This window comes from Urocitellus parryii, chromosome 8 (genome assembly GCF_045843805.1).
Source record: "Urocitellus parryii isolate mUroPar1 chromosome 8, mUroPar1.hap1, whole genome shotgun sequence".
Classification (NCBI taxonomy): Eukaryota; Metazoa; Chordata; class Mammalia; order Rodentia; family Sciuridae; genus Urocitellus; species Urocitellus parryii.
Window position 1 is genome coordinate 78,085,017 of NC_135538.1, and position 18,898 is coordinate 78,103,914.

The 18,898-nt window shown below is 38.1% G+C and overlaps 1 protein-coding gene across 1 annotated transcript in view; it reads left to right on the forward strand.

Annotated features, from left to right (window-relative positions):
- Nucleotides 1–4,264: 4,264 nt before the first annotated feature.
- Nucleotides 4,265–18,898, forward strand: part of Elovl4 (ELOVL fatty acid elongase 4) — a 28,652-nt gene continuing 14,018 nt past the window's right edge. Inside the window, exon 1 of the mRNA XM_026410989.2 lies at nucleotides 4,265–4,633. Within this exon, the coding sequence (XP_026266774.1) occupies nucleotides 4,534–4,633 (100 nt within the window). The 5' untranslated portion in view covers nucleotides 4,265–4,533. The remainder of the gene's footprint in view (nucleotides 4,634–18,898) is intronic.

Here is an 18,898-nt window from a genome sequence, read left to right on the forward strand (position 1 = left end):
CCATATGGTATGTGGCTTTTTCAGATTGGTTTCTTTCACTTAGAAATATGTATTTGTTTTTAAAATATTTTTAGTTGTAGATGGACACAATAACTAACCCACCCTTCCTTCCTTCCTTCCTTCCTTCCTTCCTTCCTTCCTTCCTTCCTTCCTTCCTTCCTTCCTTGTGTGGTGCTGAGCATTGAACCCAGTGCCTCATACATTCTAGGCAAGATCTCTACCACTGAGCCAAACCCCAACCCAGAATTCTGAATTTATGCTTTTCAATGTCATCCAAGTCTTTTCATGGCTTGATAGTTCAATTTTTAAATTTTGGAATAATTTTCCATTATACAATATGCAACAATATAGTCATCCATTCACCTGATGTAGGACATCTTGGTTGCTTCCAGTTTTGGGTGACTATGAATTAAGATGCTATAAACATCCATGTGCAGTTAAAAGAAATCCAAGAAGATAAATTCATTTTTATTTATTTTTCATTAATTTAAATCCTGGAGAATGCAGTTATCACACAGATTTTGTGTCCAGTGATCTTAGCACAAAGGTTGCTTTGTGATTTGGCACAAATCATGCCACTGTTTTCATGGATACAAGCTAACCTTTCTCCAGATTACTCTAGTTTTATATGGTTTGCTTCCAGGAGGCACTGTGCCACTGTGTCATTCATTGTATACATAACCACATCTCCTACTCATAAGAATGCAGTTTCATCTTGGGAATAAACATCTTCAATTTTAAGAAGAGTTGCGTGCTTCTTTTGGTTCCAGAGACCTTGTTTATCACCAGTAAAAATGACCTTGTACTACAGCCTTCCAGAAACATTTGCCTTTTAGAAGTCTTACTTCTAGCAAGCAATCGCAGGTTCCAAAATGGAAGAAAGAGCCATGTGCTGGTTTGGGTATGGACACAAGTATTTAAGTCAGAGCAAGGTTTTCAAATATCTCCCCTTGCATCTTACTGTATGCATTTAAAAGTATTTGGCCCTTTCACTATTTGTCTTAGAAATTTCTTTTATCAGATATCCTAGTTCCTTGCTCTTAAATTCTGCCTTTCATGAAGCCCTTGGACATGGACACAATTCAGTCAAGTTCTTTGCCACCTTGTAACAAAGGGTGGTCTTTACCCCAGTTGCCAATACTCTGTGCCTCATTTCTATTAGAGGCACAATCAGAATGGACTTCACTGTCCATATTTCTAATAACATTCTGGTTGTGATGACTTAAGCAATCCTTAAGAAGATTTGGATCCTCTCACCCCCCAACTCAATTTTCTCCTGAGCCTTCATCACTCCTGCCTTTATCAATTAATTCAGGGCAATCTAGGCTTTTTATAGTCTATGTTCTGAGACACATTAAGTCTCTACTTATTACCCAGTTCCAAAGCTTCTTCCACATTTTCAAATATTTGTTATAGCAACAGCCCCACTTCTCAATACCCATTTTCCTCTCTTAGTCTGTTTTGTGCTTAGGCATCTTAGGAATGCCCAAGATTGGATGATTTATAAAGAACAGATTTATTTCTTACAGCTCTGAAGGTCAGGAATTCCAGAATCAAGGAGCTACATCTAGTGAGGGCTTTCTTGCTGCATCATCCTCTGGTAAAAAGTGGATAGGTAAAAGAGTGTACACCCATGAGAAGCCAAACTCACAGCTTCATGTTCTTTTATAATTGGCATTAATCTATTCATGAGGGTGGAGCCCTTGTGACCTAAAAAATTCCCATTAGACCCCAACTTCCAACCTGTTGCACTGGGGATTAAGTTTCCAACACATGAACTTTGGGGGGCACATTAAAACCCAGCAGGTGTTGGTTCTGGACTGTCATTAGTATTTGTAAACTACTTGTGAATTGAATACTGGATTGTAGACTTCATGCCAGGTAATATGAACTCTAGAGTTGCTGGGCTCTTTTTCCTTTAAATTTTTTTTTTAATTTTTGGTGCACTTCAATTATACATAATATGTGGTTTCATTGTGGCATATTTGCACATATGTAAACAACACAATTTAATAAATTTTACTCCCCAACGCAACCTTCCCCTTTCCATTCTCCTTCCCCCTTTTCTCCTTCCTCTATGATACTGGCCACCCTTCTAATTTCATGGCATCCCCTCCCCCCATTTTCCCCCTCTAGCTTACACATAAGAGGATAAATATAAAATACTTTTCTCTCTGAGTCTAATTTAATTTGCTCAAAATTATGGTTTCCAGTTCTATCTATTTTCCTGCAGAGGACATAATTTTGTTCTTTATTGCTGAATAAAACCCCCAGAGTGGGTAAATTCTGTGGCCCTGGTTCTTGGTGTATGTTTGGACAGCTCATAAATGTAAATAACAGTACTATGTTTTCAGGTAGAGTGTGCACAAGGAGATACAGGTAGAACTGCCATTCTCTATATTTACCATCTCTTGTCTATGATTTTGTTGTATGTGACTGGCGCCCCCTAGTGAATAAGGAATTTAGACTGGTCCCTACTGCAGAAGACAGGCCAAGTAAAACTGGTTTAACAATTTTACATCGCATTAAATAAGATAAAGAGGTTTTGTTTGTGTGAATGGCCATGAGGGTAGGAATCGGTTCTCCCTAAAAATCATGCAGTGTTCTACAATATAGAAGTAGCAATCAATTTTGTTCAAAAAGTTCAAACTATCCTGTACTTTGTTAAATCATCAAATTAAATGAGTCAATCTTTACTCTCTAAATGGAGAAACTTGACTAGAATTTTTCTATAGCTACTAGAATCAGTCACATAACTTAAGGTTAAGGTCAATCCACAAAACTATATATATTTGACAAATTAATAAATTACATCTTGGATGATTTGGTGAATTTCAAGAATAAAACATTTAAAGAAGACTATGGTTGCTTGAGTTATACAATAAATCAATTACTTTTAATTACCTTATCTCCCTAAAGCTCCTGCCATTTAATCCCCATTATGCTCTGAAAGAAGTGTAAGTTATAATATGTCGTTATCGATATTTTGATACTTACAGCACAGGATTACGGGCTCATCAGGTAACCAAAAAGAACTGTTATCCTTTAGGATGCTTCTAATATGAAATAAAGATGAAAAATATATAATCGGGTCAACTGGGAAATAAATAAAATAAATGTGATAAAAGCTACTATTCACATTATTTTAACAATGTCAGAAGGCTGAAGAAATCACAGTTGACTCAGTGTCCTTTAAACTGACACATCCTAAATCAACAAGTAGAGAAAAGGTTAAACAAAATGTAGGTGACACATTTAAATATCAAGCAGATGAGTTGGTTGTTGCATGATTCTCAAAGATGTTTTTATGTCAGTTACTATCAAATTACTAATTGTAATGTAGTGTATTTTTGCTATGTTTCAGAGGTAGCCTCTTTTATTGACTCCTACTTTCTTAACAAGTTTTAAAAAATAATAATTTGTTTTCCTCTGTTGAATAGATTACCCTGTCTCCTAAGCATTTTCCTTAAGATTCACCTCAATTCCTTAAGATCCCAGAAAACTTCTCTAACCTTAAGTCTCTTCTCCATTCTCCCTCTTCTCTGAACTGCTACTGGCCTAATTTAGCAGGATCCTATTACTTTGATCATTTCAGGTACAATAAAAAAGTATACGGAGCACACGCAAGCATTCATTCAATTGTTTGTTCATTTGCAAATAAGTAGACCATAAAGCCTATAGTCCATCGCTGTAGCATGAAAAACAAATATCCCTTCACTTATTTAGAGGGAAAATTCATGCATTTCCCTTGTCAGGGTGACGAACATGTGCTGGGGAAGGAGAAGGAAACAATAACACAAGTGAAATCGAGGTGAGCGACAGGTACCTCGCCTACCTCACCTTGCTCACAAAACACCCATTTTTTTTCCCGTCCTCTTTGCCAGGACGCATCCGGGGAGGATACGAGGTCACCCGTGGAAAGGCGACATACTCCTCTGCAGGAGCCTGATGCCCTCGAGGTAGGCGGGGGAGGAGGATGGAGACACTGAGGAGGGGTGGGGGTGGGTGCAACAGAAAGCAGGACCCAGGTGTCTCGCTCTGGAGGGCAAGGGAAAAGGAGGGGGGCGAGGCAGAAGGACTGCGCGCGCCTGCGCGAGCGTGACACTCGCCACCCGCCGACCGCAGCACCCCTGCGCAATTGACTCCCAGAGCGCGGGCGGGAGGAGGGGCGCTCCAGCCCCCCGCCCCCGCGCGCGGCCACGTGACGCCCGCGGAGGAGATTGGAGCTGCGGCGACGCGAGGCAGCAGAGTGGTGCAGCACCAGCGCTCGCGGCGGGACCTCCTCCTCCTCCTCCTCCTCCACCTCCTCTTGGGAACCTTGACGACACCTTCTGCTGTGCCCAGCTCGCTGACTCCGCTGTCGCCGCGTCCCTACCGCAGCGGCGCCGGGAGGAGGAGGAGAGACGCAGCTGGGCCCCGCCGTTAGAAGGGTCCCCAGAGCCGCTCGCCCCCTCGGCCTTAGCCTCCGAGGTCAATCCTTTAGCGGGGTCTCCGCTTTTCTCCTGCCGCCTCCAGCTCCCTCTTATCGCCTCGATGGGGCTTCTGGACTCGGAGCCAGGTAGTGTCCTGAACGTGGTGTCCACGGCGCTCAACGACACCGTGGAGTTCTACCGCTGGACCTGGTCCATCGCAGGTAAAAGCACTGTCTTCCCCATCTTCGTTTGGTCTTGCGGGCCGCTGCCTGTCTTGGCTCCTCCCTCTGAGCCGCCAGCCCAGATCTCAGGTCCCTGTTCCTGCAACCCCCACTACCCTGTGGCTGTTAGGGGTGCCCCAGATCAGCGCAGGTGCAGGGGCGCGGGCACTACGGTTGTGCTTTGGTTAATCTGATCCGAACGTTAGGGCCTCCCCCACCCCCCTAACCCTCCCAGACGCTTGCTCGATTTTCTTCAGAGCCTCCACCATCTCTATCAGCTCCTCGGATGCGGGAGCTGACATTAGATGGAGCCTGTGCGTCCAAGAGCTCCTCGCAGGAACCGCCCCACCCTACACTCCCAAATCTCTCAACCTCATCTCACAGTTCTGCCCTATACACAGCATTGTTTTAACCTTTAGGAATATTCGTGTGGAGAGAGGGCTGGAGAGGGAGGAGGGCTCCAACTGTAGCTTTGACAACCCCTTGCAGATATTCTCTTCTATCTAGCTCATCCATTTATAGTATAACTTAGACTTAAAAGTAAAATAGCATTATTTGACTCTTTGAAGAGTGTTTCAGTAGCAAATCTATCTGAAGTGATTGTCTAGAATGGCTTTGCGCACTGCAGTGTTGTCAGGGGGAGGGGGAGGCCGAAACACCGGGAAGGAAATGAGTCTTTAGGAAGAGGGTCTCCACAGCAGCACCTAGAGGTTGTCCCAGACACATACATACACACGGTTTTCTTAGCAAACTTCCTTTAGCTGGTTAGCTTATTTGACAGAAGTGTCATTTGGTTAATTTCTGCTTTCCTAGCAGAAGCTATTGTGATAGTAGGCATTTTTCCATTTCACCGTTTCTTCATTCGCTTTGTTGCTTTTGGTATTAGAGCACTGACTTCTTAGAAAAGTGTTTCTTTTCAGATCTCACTGGAGAAGTGAGCCATTTGGTGAGCTGTTGCAACTATAAATGGTTAAAAGGCAGGTTTTAATGAAGCGTTTCTTGAAATCTTTCTTCAATGTATTATCATATTGACCTTATGTTGTACCTGCCAAAACTGGGGAGGCAGACCCTTTCCTTCATCTCTGTGATTTAGCTTCTTTTAACATTGCATCAAGGCTTCCCATTACACAGTTGAATATCAGACAAGCTCTTGGCAGGCAATTGTGCTTTGCATATTTGGAGTTAGACATTGTTGAGTTTATCCGATGTCCTTACAGCCAGACCACACCTAAGAGTTCTCATTCCCTTCCTATCCTGGAGCTTTCTCATCTCCTGAGACTCAGAAATAAAAATTGAGAACAAAGATAGGATACAGCTTTCTGTGATGGTTAATTCCTTTCTGTACTCATGGAAAGAAAGAGACCATGAGTGGAATAGGAAGTTTAGTGTACTCACCTGCTGAAAGCTTGCCACTGAGCTTTGAAGGGCATGTAGAATAATATAATGTGGTGCACCAAAAGTGAGAAGTGGTAGCCACTGGAACACAGTGGGAGTTCAAAGGGAAGATATTTGTCACTGCTGTTGACTATCTACTTACGAAACCTGAGACTGCTTCCTGGCCTTCTGTAATGAGCTACCTTGTGTAGGTATAGGTATTTTTTAACCAACAGAGAGGCTTAGTGGCTACAGTCTGTTCTACCTTGCTGCTGTGTACCAAGGAGCATTTTTTCAGGTTTAGGCAGAACATATGTCAAGCCCTTGGAGCCCCTGTCCTCCCACTCACCTCCTTTCTCTGCTCTTGGTGTGCCTTTTGTGGGACCCCATCAGTGTTTTGATACCAAGGGCGTTTCTCTTTGGCAAAATTTCATGAAAATATGGGTAAGGGGGCTTCAAAATAGAAAAGGAGGCTTCTTTTATGACGTTTAAGAAAAGTTGGTGAGTCAGATGTTTGGAAAGAGGGAAATAAAAATGGGTGGTAGAGAAAGATGGTCTTGAGAAATAGTGATTGAGTGTGATGAAAGGATGTTATTCAGGAGGAGCAAGAAATGAGCAGGCCCCTGCCCTGTAGCGCCTCCTTCCCGACCGTGGTTATGTGCTTCTTTCCCTTTTATTACCTCATTAAATGTCTCTCCATTGAGGTTTCTACCAAAGCTCAAATAAACTTATCTACTTTGCATTATCATAACAGGAATAATTACAGATTTATGGAGTCATTTGATGGTCCAAGAGATTTTTTTCCCTAGGGCAAACATTTTCTGGAAAAATCTCATTTTCATCTTTTATATCAAATACTGCTATTTAATAAAGCATATCAAAAGCAACATATAGAAACTGGACATTTCAAAGGCATATATTTAGCAATACATGTGGTTGTTAACATGTTAACACTGAAAATGTTACTTTTAGTAAATCATTGACATTTTATACATTGGAGTTGAAACTTTGAGAGAACAGTTTTAGAAAACAATAAAAATAATTTTCCACTTCCTATATTATATGTTTAGATACTAGGATAAGGAAGTTAATGTTGGTTTACAGTAGAAAAAAGTGTAGACTGGTATGGAACTTTGTATCAGTTGATGGTGTTGGAGAAGGCATTCTCATGACATTTTTTTTTCTATTCCTTTACTTTTATGAGTTCATTAGAATGATAGGACTGGTATCCTAGGCTCAAAGGTATATCTAACTAAGGAAAGTTATATATAAATTTTAATAAGTGAGGAATTTAAATATTTCCCATTATACAAATACTTAAAAAGTTCTCGAATTCACTTTGGAAGGATTAGAAGGGAGAAGGGTGAGTAGTACAGAAGGAGGGAGGACTCTCATAAGATGATGACAAAACTTGGAAGCCAGGTTTATATTATCATTCATTCTTTCCATAGGTGCTTGCTATGTGCAGGCACAGTTCTAGGTTCTGGAGAGAGGCGGGGAACACTTGTCATTGTATGTTGCAGCATACAGTCATTCTGGTTCACTATCATTCACCTTTCCTAGATATCATTACTCTGACAGCCATGTGATCGGACAGAGTAAGGCCTAGCTGGGCCTGAAGAAGGTCAAAATTGTCTTCTCTACGCTGCTTATTCACCACCACCTCAGTCTTGAGTTGTGGAAACAATGGACAGCCCTGTTTTTAGAATGTTTATCAGTTATCCCAAAGATTCCTTACTCCTGTTCGATTGAAAGGAACAATCAGAAGAAGTTTGCATGTGTAAACTAGGGCAGAGGGTATCAAAGACAAGGAGAACAGTGACTAAAACTAGGGAACCTGGGATTGTGTGAAAGGCTCAGTGAATTTTCCAGGTTTGATGTAGGAGGGGACGTTCAACTCTAATAAGATGGAATAAAAACAGATTTATCCTCCAGATCACTAGGCCTTGAGAAGCACGTGTTTTAAATATTGTGTAGCATGTTTATTATATTAGCTTTATTTGTCACAGTATTATTGTCTAAAATAAGCTTTGTTTGACTACGCCTGGGAACCCAGTTACCATTTTTAATGTTTCCTTGAGAAAGAGAGGTAAGTTCTAAACAGCTTATTAAAAACAAATTTGTGGAACATTACCCACTTCTAAGATGGTATCTCCCTTGGTCAGTGATTTCAGTGAGGTCTTATCTCATAACCAGCCACAATACCAATTTAGTTTTTTGGTGGTGGCTTTGGTTTTCTTCCTTCACCACAGTCTGAATTGAGATTGCAGACTCCTAGACTTGAATGACTAATGTGCTTATCTACTCTTCAACAGTAGAATAGATAGCAAAATATACTTTTGCCAGTGGAATTCTAGGAGGGTAAACAATGAAGATTCTAACTGGTGCCAGGACAGTTTATGCTGTTAAAATCTTTGGGTTCAGAAGGCAGAATTTTCAGAAGTGTTGCATACTTCAGACAATGCTTTTTGTGATCTGATGAGCCACAAAATGCTTGGTCAGTTTGTTTTATTTTCCCTCACATCACATGATAATGTCATCTGTGAATGATTTTACACTGTTAACATAAGTGTTATCCCTCATTGATTGACTACTTTTATTCTGAATCAGGTATATGTCAGCACACAGAGAAGAGTTGTGTAGTATGTTTTTTCTCATCCTGCATGCCTCTTTCTTCCATCTCATTATGAGGACATTATGCCTGTAACAAATCAAGGTGCTATAGTTTTATTTTCCCTCAGAATAAGAATGTATTAGAGTATATTATTTAACAACCATGTGAGTTTGGGCTTTTAGAAGATAGAAGGGAAGAAATACCTGGCTTTCAGAACCAGTTTTCAAATGAACTTTCTTAACTGGGTCATTTGGCATTCCCCTGCCCATAGTTCTGCTGCTCTTACCAGCTTGGGTAATTCACTGGCCCTTCAGCAAAATGTGTCCATGTCTACCTTTATGTGTCTCATTACACCATGGCCCTCGCCTTTACTGATTTTTGCCCCCATTTACCTCTCTCCAGATACCCCTCATCCTTGCCTCATAAAACCATTTCTCTGATTATGGCAACCTGAAATAGTTGGTTCCCTTGAATGAGCACATTGTCTTTATTTATTGTTGTTAGCACATTATTTTAGACATAAGAGTTCGATTCATTGAGCCACATTTGTTCTTAAATAACAAAATCTGGTCAGTCTTATTCCCCAGTACCTTTCCTTTCGCTTCCTTCCTCTCTCCCCCATCTATTTGCTCTAGTCTTCTGATTTGCCTACTCTTATTATTTCAATTACTGTGCTTAAATATATATACATATATATCTCTATATTAATAAATGCATTATGTAAAAAATAAAAAACCTGGGATTCATTGTGATATGTTCATATATGGACATGCACTACCCGTGCCCTCCTTTCCTTTCCTCTTTCAATCCCCCTTTTTTTTTTAACTCTGTTGATTTCCCTTCTATTTTCATGAGAGCCCCCCACCCCCATCTCCTTTTCAATCCTCTATTTCTCTGTTGCTTCTGCAATTGAGAGAAAACATTTGACCTTGACTTTCTGAGTTTGGCTTATTTCACTTACCATGATGTTCTTCAGTTCCATTCATTTTCCACTGAATGACATAATTCATTCTTCTATGTAGATGAATAAAATGTCATTGTGTATTATACCACATTTTCTTTATCAGTTCATCTGTTGATGGACACGTAGGCTGGTTCCATAGCTTGGGTATTGTGGGTTATCCTGCTATAAACATTGGTGTGCATGTATCACTGTAGTATGCTGATTTTAGTTCTGATAACTATCAAGGAATGGGAAAGCTGGATCATAGGATGAATTCATTCTTAGTCTTTTAAGAAATCTCTTTAGTGCTTTTCATAGTGGTTGTGCTAATTTGAAGCCCCAAGAACAATGTACTAAGTTTATCTTTTTCCCCACATCCTTGCTGGCATTTATTATTTGTATTCTTGATGGTGGCCTTTCTGACTGGAGATGAAATCTCAGTGTACTTTTGATTTGCTTTTTCCTGATTGCTAAGGGTGTTGAGCATTTTTTTATGTGTCTGTTGGCCATTTGTAGTTCTTGTTTTGACATGTGTGTTTAGTTAATTTGCCCGTTCACTGATTGGTTATTTGTTGAACACATTGATTTTAGAAATTACTTGTTCATTTGCTTGTGCCATTCCTCCTGTGGCTCTAGTTCTGAACTCTTTACACACCTTCATTATAATTTACTCCTTCACTTCTATATATTTTTCTTCCCAACATATACCCCTTAATCTAGCATAATTTTGCATGGTGATATTTTGTGGTTGCTAAATGCTAATAAAATTTTAGACCCCTGTAAGAACAAGTTGTTTTTTTTTTAATGATCGCTATCAGCTGTCAGTCATAAATTCAATTGATGTTGACTAAATCTAATGAATGGTTGAACCATTAAGTCATTTAGTACCACAAAGCATATAAAATCAGATATGATTATTCCTTTCTCTTCATTTTCTATGCAGAAGCATTGTGATTTGTGTGGAAGTGAGGAGAGCAGCATGGTGTAGTCAATGGAAAGACTCTGGACTGAGGTTTAGATGGCCCAAGCTTTAGTGGTGGGGCTGCTGCTAATTAGCTGTAAAAGTTTGGACAAGTCCCTTTGCTTCTCCAATCTTTAACGTTTTCATCTGTAAATTAATAGGGTTGAATAGATAATCTCTAAGGTCCTGCCTGGCTCTAAAGTTCTGGATGTAGATGTCATTTCTTTGTTCTTTAAATAGGCAAAGCGATTTCAGGTGAACGCTTTGGTCAGAAATTCAAAAGCTTCATTCATAATTTTCAACAACGGTCTGTTATCAGACTCCCCAAATAGTAAGAATAACAGATTTTTATTTAGTTCTTTTTGCTTTCTCTTATTGTTGCACCTGCTTTGAAACAGCACTTGTTGCTACATCACTATACCTGTCATCTCAATATTGCTTGAATTACCAAGAGTTAACTGTTCTGTCAAAACCAGGAACAATAACAGGAAAGTATAAAGTTGTCTCAATTAACATGCAACATTTATTATTTGACAGACAACTTCTGAGGTTGGCTTATTATGCGGTCTTGGGCAAGTTACTAATGTTTCTTTGGGTCTCCTACCTGTACCATAAGAGATTTGAACTGATAATCCTTAAAACCACTCTATCGAATTTTCATACTTCCTAAAACAAACGTTGTCAATGTAAACTAAATCTTAACTTTATTTCTTTATAAAAATGTAAATTTTAAAAAATGTTTTAGTTGTAGTTGGACATAATACCTTTATTTTTATGTGGTACTGAGGATCGAACCCAGGGCCTTGCATGTATTAGGGAATGCTCTACTGCTGAGCCACAACTCCAGCCCCCCCCAAAATGTTAAATTTTATTATGGATCATTACCAAAAGTTTTCAACTATAGGCACTTTATATTTTATTATTTCTTATTTAAGTTTGAAAATGTGGCTTAAAATTTTTGTAAAATTGCTAAAAATATATGTTTTTACAGTAAGGAGAAAACAGAATAAATTATTTTTATATAAGTATGTTCCTTAATTAATCAATATATCAATTTCTTAAATCCACTATCATTTTTTTCATGGAATATTTTCATTCTTAAAACATCTTAGTATGGCACTTTATGATTACAGATTTATTAGAATGTAAGTCTTGGGATTGCAATACAAATATATTAATCTCCTGAAGGAATCTCTGACTCACTGTTGGATGTAATCACATAAAAGCCTTTGTGATTTTGAAATGGAGCATTTGAAGGAATAAGTTTTTCTCTTTTCATTTTTATTTATCAAATTAAAATTTGGGCAGAGATGTATATTGAAGAATTTCATATTTTATACTCATGTTTGTAGCAGCATTTCACAGTATTCAAGAGGTAGAAAAATTGAAATGTCCTTTGATGAATGAAGAGTAAAACAATGTGGTATATATATATATATATATACAAACTATATTCCATTTATGTATGATGTAACAAAATGCATTTTACTGTCATGTATAACTAATTAGAACAAATAAAAAGGGATAAAAACGTTACCTGATACAGAATTGCTAGAAACTGATTTTGTCAATCTGATAAAGCATTTTGCCCCAACCATCCATATAGATAGATGCTCACTTACTTTCATCATCTGCAAATTGAAAAAAACAATTAAACTTTATTGAAATGTAAAAAAAGGAAAGAAATTTTGACATATGCCACAATGTACATAAATTTTGTGGACATTACGCTGAGTGAAATCAATTGATCACAAGAAGATAAATAATGTGTTATTTTACTTATATGGGCTTTCTTAGATAGTTAAATTCATAGAAACCAGAGAATAAAATAGTGGTTGCCAGGGCTGAAGAGACAGAGAATTGAACTGGGGAATTGTTTAATGGATATGAAGTTTCAATTTTGTAAGACAAAAAAACTCTTGAGATTGCACAACATTTAAATATACTTAATACGACTGGAATGTATACTTAGGAAATGATTAAGATGGTAAATTTTGCTATTTACCACAATTAAAAAATAATTCCACATATTGTACAATTAATATAATAGAACTTCTATAAATGATCTTTCTTCATGGTCAGTTGCAAGATAGTTGATTTTTTTTCTTTTTTTTTTTTTTGTTTTCATCTTAAAATGGCTCTTTAAAGAGAATCCAAGGTGTTGACTTAAAAAAAACTCCACATGACTAGAAAATAGCAAACAACAAGGAAGACAGCTTTGGCATTGTATTTTGCTTAACAGTTTTACAGCAGCCCTGGGAGACAGGCCTGAAATAATGTTAGTTTCCTATATTTAGGTGTCCCTGAGACTGATAGATGTTAAATATTTGAAAATGATTGCGTGGTTTCTAGCCCAGTACTCTTGTCTTTCCTTCATACTAGCCAAACAGGAAGCAGCTAGGCCTCTGACCTGTGCAGCTACCTTAGTATATTTTTTCTTATGTTGCTACCTTATTTAATAGTCCTTTTAGAATACTAAATATGAACAAAGTTATACCAATAGATAAAAGGGCATCTAAAATGCTCAGAAGTGCAGGATGGCTGGAGTGTCAGATAAAGGTAAAAACTGATGTTTAAATTAATTTATACTATGTGTATGAATATACACTATAAAATATAAGAAATGATATTTAGTTTGAGAAGATAAAATTCACTTCCATGTGATAAAGTAGTAGGATCATAAAAAATTGTATTCATGTCTGGTGTACGCTTATAATCCCAGCTACTTGGGAGGCTGATACAGGAGAATTGCAAATTCAAGGCAAGCCTCAGCTACTTAGCAAAACCTTGTCTCAAAATAAAAACAAAAAAATAAAAAGGGCTAGGGGTATCGCACAGTGGTAGAGCACCCCTTGGTTCAGTCCCCAGTACTGGAGTGGAGGGAGTATATTCAAAGTGAATTTTGAAAGTATTTTCCCACAGCATGAAACAAGACCTAGAAAATATGATTAATTAGTGAAAGGACAATCAATTCAGGACTGACAATATCTCACCCAATAAATATTCAACTTATGGAACTGCTAAAGACAAGAGATTTTAACTACAGCTCTCATTCTCTCTTCCTGTCCACTTCACACACATATACACAATTGGTATCGTAAGTCTTTTATTTAGATAAAGGGAAACAGCATTTCAATTTTCTTAAAGCTTTGAGATAGGTGACAGCACTGAATTCATGTTTGGACTTGGAACTTCCATATTATTACCAGGAGAAGCCTCAAAAATGTAGAAACAGGGAAGGGAAACTGCTTACCTGCCATTCTCATCTTGGCTTTCAGAATATGAGACATAATTCTTCAAATTTCTTTCTAGATATGTATTTCTCCTATTCTCATGTTTCCCTTTCCACTGTGAGTTGGCTTTAACAAATGTCCCTGTCCCCTTTTAATCATGATTCAGTTACTCTCTGCACAAGGTGAAGCTCACTGCCATCTGTGAAACTTCTTGATAGGCCTATTATAGACTATATGTCGCTGTAGTAATACATTTTGTACATCTTATATTTAGTCTTCCTAGCATCCCTTCAAGTTAAGTATTATTTAACCATCCATAGATGAATAAATAGACCGCTAGAAAGTCACAGAGCTAGGATAGAACCATGAACTTTCTCCTTCCTAAAACAATTAACCTGTTTATAATGCAGCACAGCCCACCTATTTACTCCGCATGAGTAATACTCAATATTTTGGTGCTTACTAGGTGCCATGCACATTATGCCGTGCTTTATATTTATTACCATGTCTAATCATCATATCCTATGAGGTTGGTACTGTTATTAGCCCCATTTTCCAGATGAGTAGACTGAAAAATGGATCTTATCCATCTTAATAACTTAACTTTCCCAAGTTAAAACTCATAGTAAGCAACCTTCAGGTTGAATCATGATCATGCACAGATTCATTCTCCTCTTTGTTGCTATCTTTCAATTCCATTTTACTTTCTATTGGAAATTTTATATTTTTTTCTCTGATTTTGCCTTTTTATGATCTCTGTGCAAGCAAGCTTGCAACCAGAATTCTCTTTTTTTTTTTTTTTTTTTTTTTGTGGTGCTGGGGATTGAATGCAGGGCCTTGTGCATGTGAGGCAAGCACTCTTCCAACTGAGCTATATCCCCAGTCCTTCCTGCAACCAGAATTCTTATTTCCTCTGCTTTTAACCCTTTTCTCCATTCTTTTTTTCTTGGGTGACTATTACACAGCTAACATCTTTGCAGTCTTGTTCTGTTGAGCGAATTGTAACATTGAACTCCTACCTCAGGCATCTACTTGACTCTCCCTTGCTTATCAAAGTTTCCCTTCCCTCCCTTCTGACCATCCCACTCTGACCTCTTTTGTCAGTTTTTAGCCTACCTTCTGCCTCATCCACTTCTGCATTCCACAAAAGCTACTCTTTCCTTAACTAATCCACCCACGTGCTTTTCCATCCTCTTTCCAGAGTATGTGGAGGTTAGAACAGAAATTTCCCCTGCTAAGTAGAAAGGCTGTCAGACTGTCCTTGACCTACCATACTCAGAATCAGTGCTTTATTTCTAAAGTATATCTCAGCTTGTTACTGGTCCTATTTTGTCCAGTATTTGAAAGTGCTTCTTCATTAGTTCTGTCTTTTTCAACTCACCGGTATACATGTTCTTCCTTGGCTTGAGGAATATGTCTAGCATCACATTTTAGATTAAAACCCAGAAGAAGTCTTAGGTGGTATATAGTTTACTCCCTGTCATAGAAATAAGATCTTTCTCAGACTCTTGTTTACAACAGTTGTCTGTATTTTTCATTAAATTATTCTTCTTATTTATTTTTATTTTTTGACAAAAAAGAGGAGTACTCTTATATACCAGGCATTGTTATAAAGATACAACAGGGAATGAAGACTGTGGCCTTGACCATCATAACATTTGTAATGCATAGAGGAAGATATTGACTGGTTCCTTAAGAAAAAGACAGCTTTCCTATGAGGTACCTTTGATATACAATGTGACATTTTACTACCAATGGGTAAACTTTATTTTTGTGTAATCAGTAAAATCAAATGAACTTTTAATAATACCCCTTTAAAAGGAGTTGATTTAGAGAGAAAGGGAGGGGGTATGGGGGTAAAAAATATGGTAGAATGAAGTTGACATCATTACCCTAAGTGTATGTATGAAGACACAAATGGTGTGACTCTACTTTGTGTACAACCAGAGATATGAAAAGTTGTGTTCTATATGTGTAATATGAATTATAATGCATTCTGCTGTCATATATAACAAATTAGAATAAAAAATATTTTTTTTTAAAAAAAGGAGTTGATTCATAACTATTGGCTTTAACTTATTAAAGAAGAATGGAGAGTTTTGGAGAGTATTATATAGTACATACTTCTTGATGCCCGAATATACTTCTGAAGCTGTTTAGTACCTAGTGAGTATTAGACTTGTTTTTTTCTTTTGTTACTGGTCGATTAAACAGATATAAATGCTGTTAGAAAAAAAAGGTGGCTGATTTATTCAGGTAGAATTTGATTACATGATATATAATGTAGGCTCATATTCTTGAATCGGCTAGAGCAGTTCTTCTTAGATTTTGATATGTAAATTATCTTGCAGTCTGATTAAAATAAGGATTCTGGCTGAGTAGTTCTGGGATGAGGCCTGGAATTCTGTATTTCTTTGAAGCTTCTAAGTGATAATTTAACTACTGATACAAGAACTACACTTTCAATAGCAAGAGAATGGAGTATTCTTAGTTTCTTTTGCCATCTAGTTTTATGTGCTATTAGGAAAAAAGAAAGAATTTAAATGTGCTGAAATTGTTAATCTAAAAAACAAAAGATGTGATGTATTTTTATTGAATATTTCATTGTACTTAGCAGGGACTTTGTATAATGCCTAGAACCATGTTATATTGATCAGTAACTGTGGACCATTTTACCTGAATCAGAAGGGCAGTGATTTGGATAAACCTGTGGTCACCCCCATTTACATAAGACAAAACGGTGGCCCAGAGAGTTCAGGTTCATAGCCACAGGACTAGATGCAGAGCTAGAATCTAGTTCTTAATTCAGTTCTTGTCCCTTGCCCTTGTACCAAGCTGCTTTTGCTCCTAGTGACTTCCTGAGCTATCATGTAAGATTATTTCCTACTGCAACATGTGTTCCTTCTTTTTAATTTTTCTAGTATTTTAATTCTATATTATAACTCTTCTTGTATATTCTAATTTTTAAAAATTTATTAAAATTAAATTAGTGATTTTTTCTTTTGGGCCATGATAGTAAATTTTACTAGATTAGACTTTTTTGAGAGGAAAGCGCATTTTGACAGTGAAAATCCTAGATTACCAAAAGCTTGAAAAGATACCAGTTTTTCCCAAAAAAGTAGGCCTATTTGTCACTTTTAAGGAAGTTGCTTTAATATACAAAGGTAATTTATTGTATGAATTACAGTTGCTTGTATATAAGTAGAAGTTACTAGGACTACTTAAAAACCATTTGATTACAAGTATTTGATTCTTTATTAAAATATAACATTTTATATTATCTTTTAAAGAGAAGTATTAAAAACAGCCATTGTACATAATTAAAAATTCAATTTGTGGGAATTTTATGACCAAGTCATAAAATTTTTGTCATTTTAGTGTATAAATTATGAAGTGTTCTGTCTTCTCAGTGTAAACTCTTCAAAGTTCAAATACTGATTTAGTTGTTTAATTTGGTTTAGCTCTTCACATTGACTCACTCCTGAGGTTTATTCAGCTGATAGGTAAAGATTCTAATGCTGGTAGTCCAATTTGAGAGTTCATGTTCAAAGACCTAGAAAAGTCTATAATCAGGAAGAAGTGGTGCAGGAGATACAGGGGGTGTGCCCTTGAAGGGGCGGGGTTCACATTATTCCTGACTTGAGCATCCAGTGTGAGGGAGAGAAAAGGTAAGGTGCAGAAGGAGGGAGGGGAGGGAGTGGTGTCCATGATGGGCTGGGAACTCTACATACTTTAGTTCATTTAATCTTCACATATCAACCCTCATTAAAATGGAAAAAGTGGAGAACAGTTGATTCCCTCCCTGTCGATCCCATTGCCTGCCCTGTCCTTTTGGAAGCTTCTTGCTGACCTGGTCTCTGAAACATCCTTTCCCCTCTTCCTGCCTCCCTGGCTGATTTGCTGCCGTTTTCACCCCCTCTCTCCATCAAGGGTCCCCACGTTTAATCTTTTCCATTTTTATTCTTTCCCTCTGTGTGCTCTTTACCTGTGACCTCAAACTCTGGTACAGTTTCGTGGCCAATAACTCCTTTCTAGGTGTGCTGCCCTGGCAGTTCCTTTGCAGCTCCAGAGCCTGATGATACCACCTCCTCCTAGGTGTCCCAGGAGTACCTTAAACAAGACATGTGTAACATTCACCTGGTCATTTCCTCCAAGATCTGCTTCTCTTCTGTTGTACTCTTGTCCTGAATCATGACTTCCCCATCTGTGCTAGGTTGGAAATCTGAGAGTAATCTTAAACTTTTACTTTCACCTGTCACACCTGTAATAGTGAGACTCTAGATTTGACCCTTGTAATATCCATACCTGCCTGCCCTGTCCATCACCACTGCAGTCCCTGTGTCATATCCTGCATAGTGGTCTCTGTATCTGCCCTGCCTATCGCAATCACCATAGTAGATCATGGTGTTGGGCCCCGCCTGCAGAGATATTGATTCATTGAATCTGGGGTGGGGCCTGGGAACCTATATTTTAACAAGCATGCACATTTTATGTGTGCAATCTAGCAAAGACAAGCATTTGGGAACCATACATCTGATTGGTCTCCCTGCCTCTTGACACATCCCCTTTCCCTCCAGTCTCTCACTGCCTCTACATGATCTTTTAAAAGCTAAAACAAAGCACATATCTCTCTATGATCCATGTGATGAAATCCAGCCTCCTGGAATTCTTACAACCTGTGGGTTGTGAGACCTTCAAAAGGATCACTGACGCTACTTCCCTTGTGGATACCTTCTGTTCCAAAATAAATGTTTAATTTTTTGTTTCTGGGCTGCTTTTATACATTCTGTTCTCTGTGGTATTCAGATATTTTCATTTGAGTATCCCTTGTCATTCTACTGATGGAACTTGTGTAATTTTCTCTAATTTTGCCCACTGAAAAAAAGACCTTTCTTCCTATCTGGTGGCAAATGTCTTTTGAGAAAAAGTTCAAATGTCTGCTCTTGAAGCCTGTCTTGTCCTCTTTCCGTGCTACCATGTACTTAAAACATTCCTCAGATACTCATTCTGTTGCATCGCTGTTGAGTTATCACATCTGTCTCTTCCTAAGATGGATAATGAACTTTAAAAGGCCAAGAACAAAGTAACTTGCCCCAAACCACTTAGCTCTGAAGGGATAGAGCTGTCTGACTTCACTGCT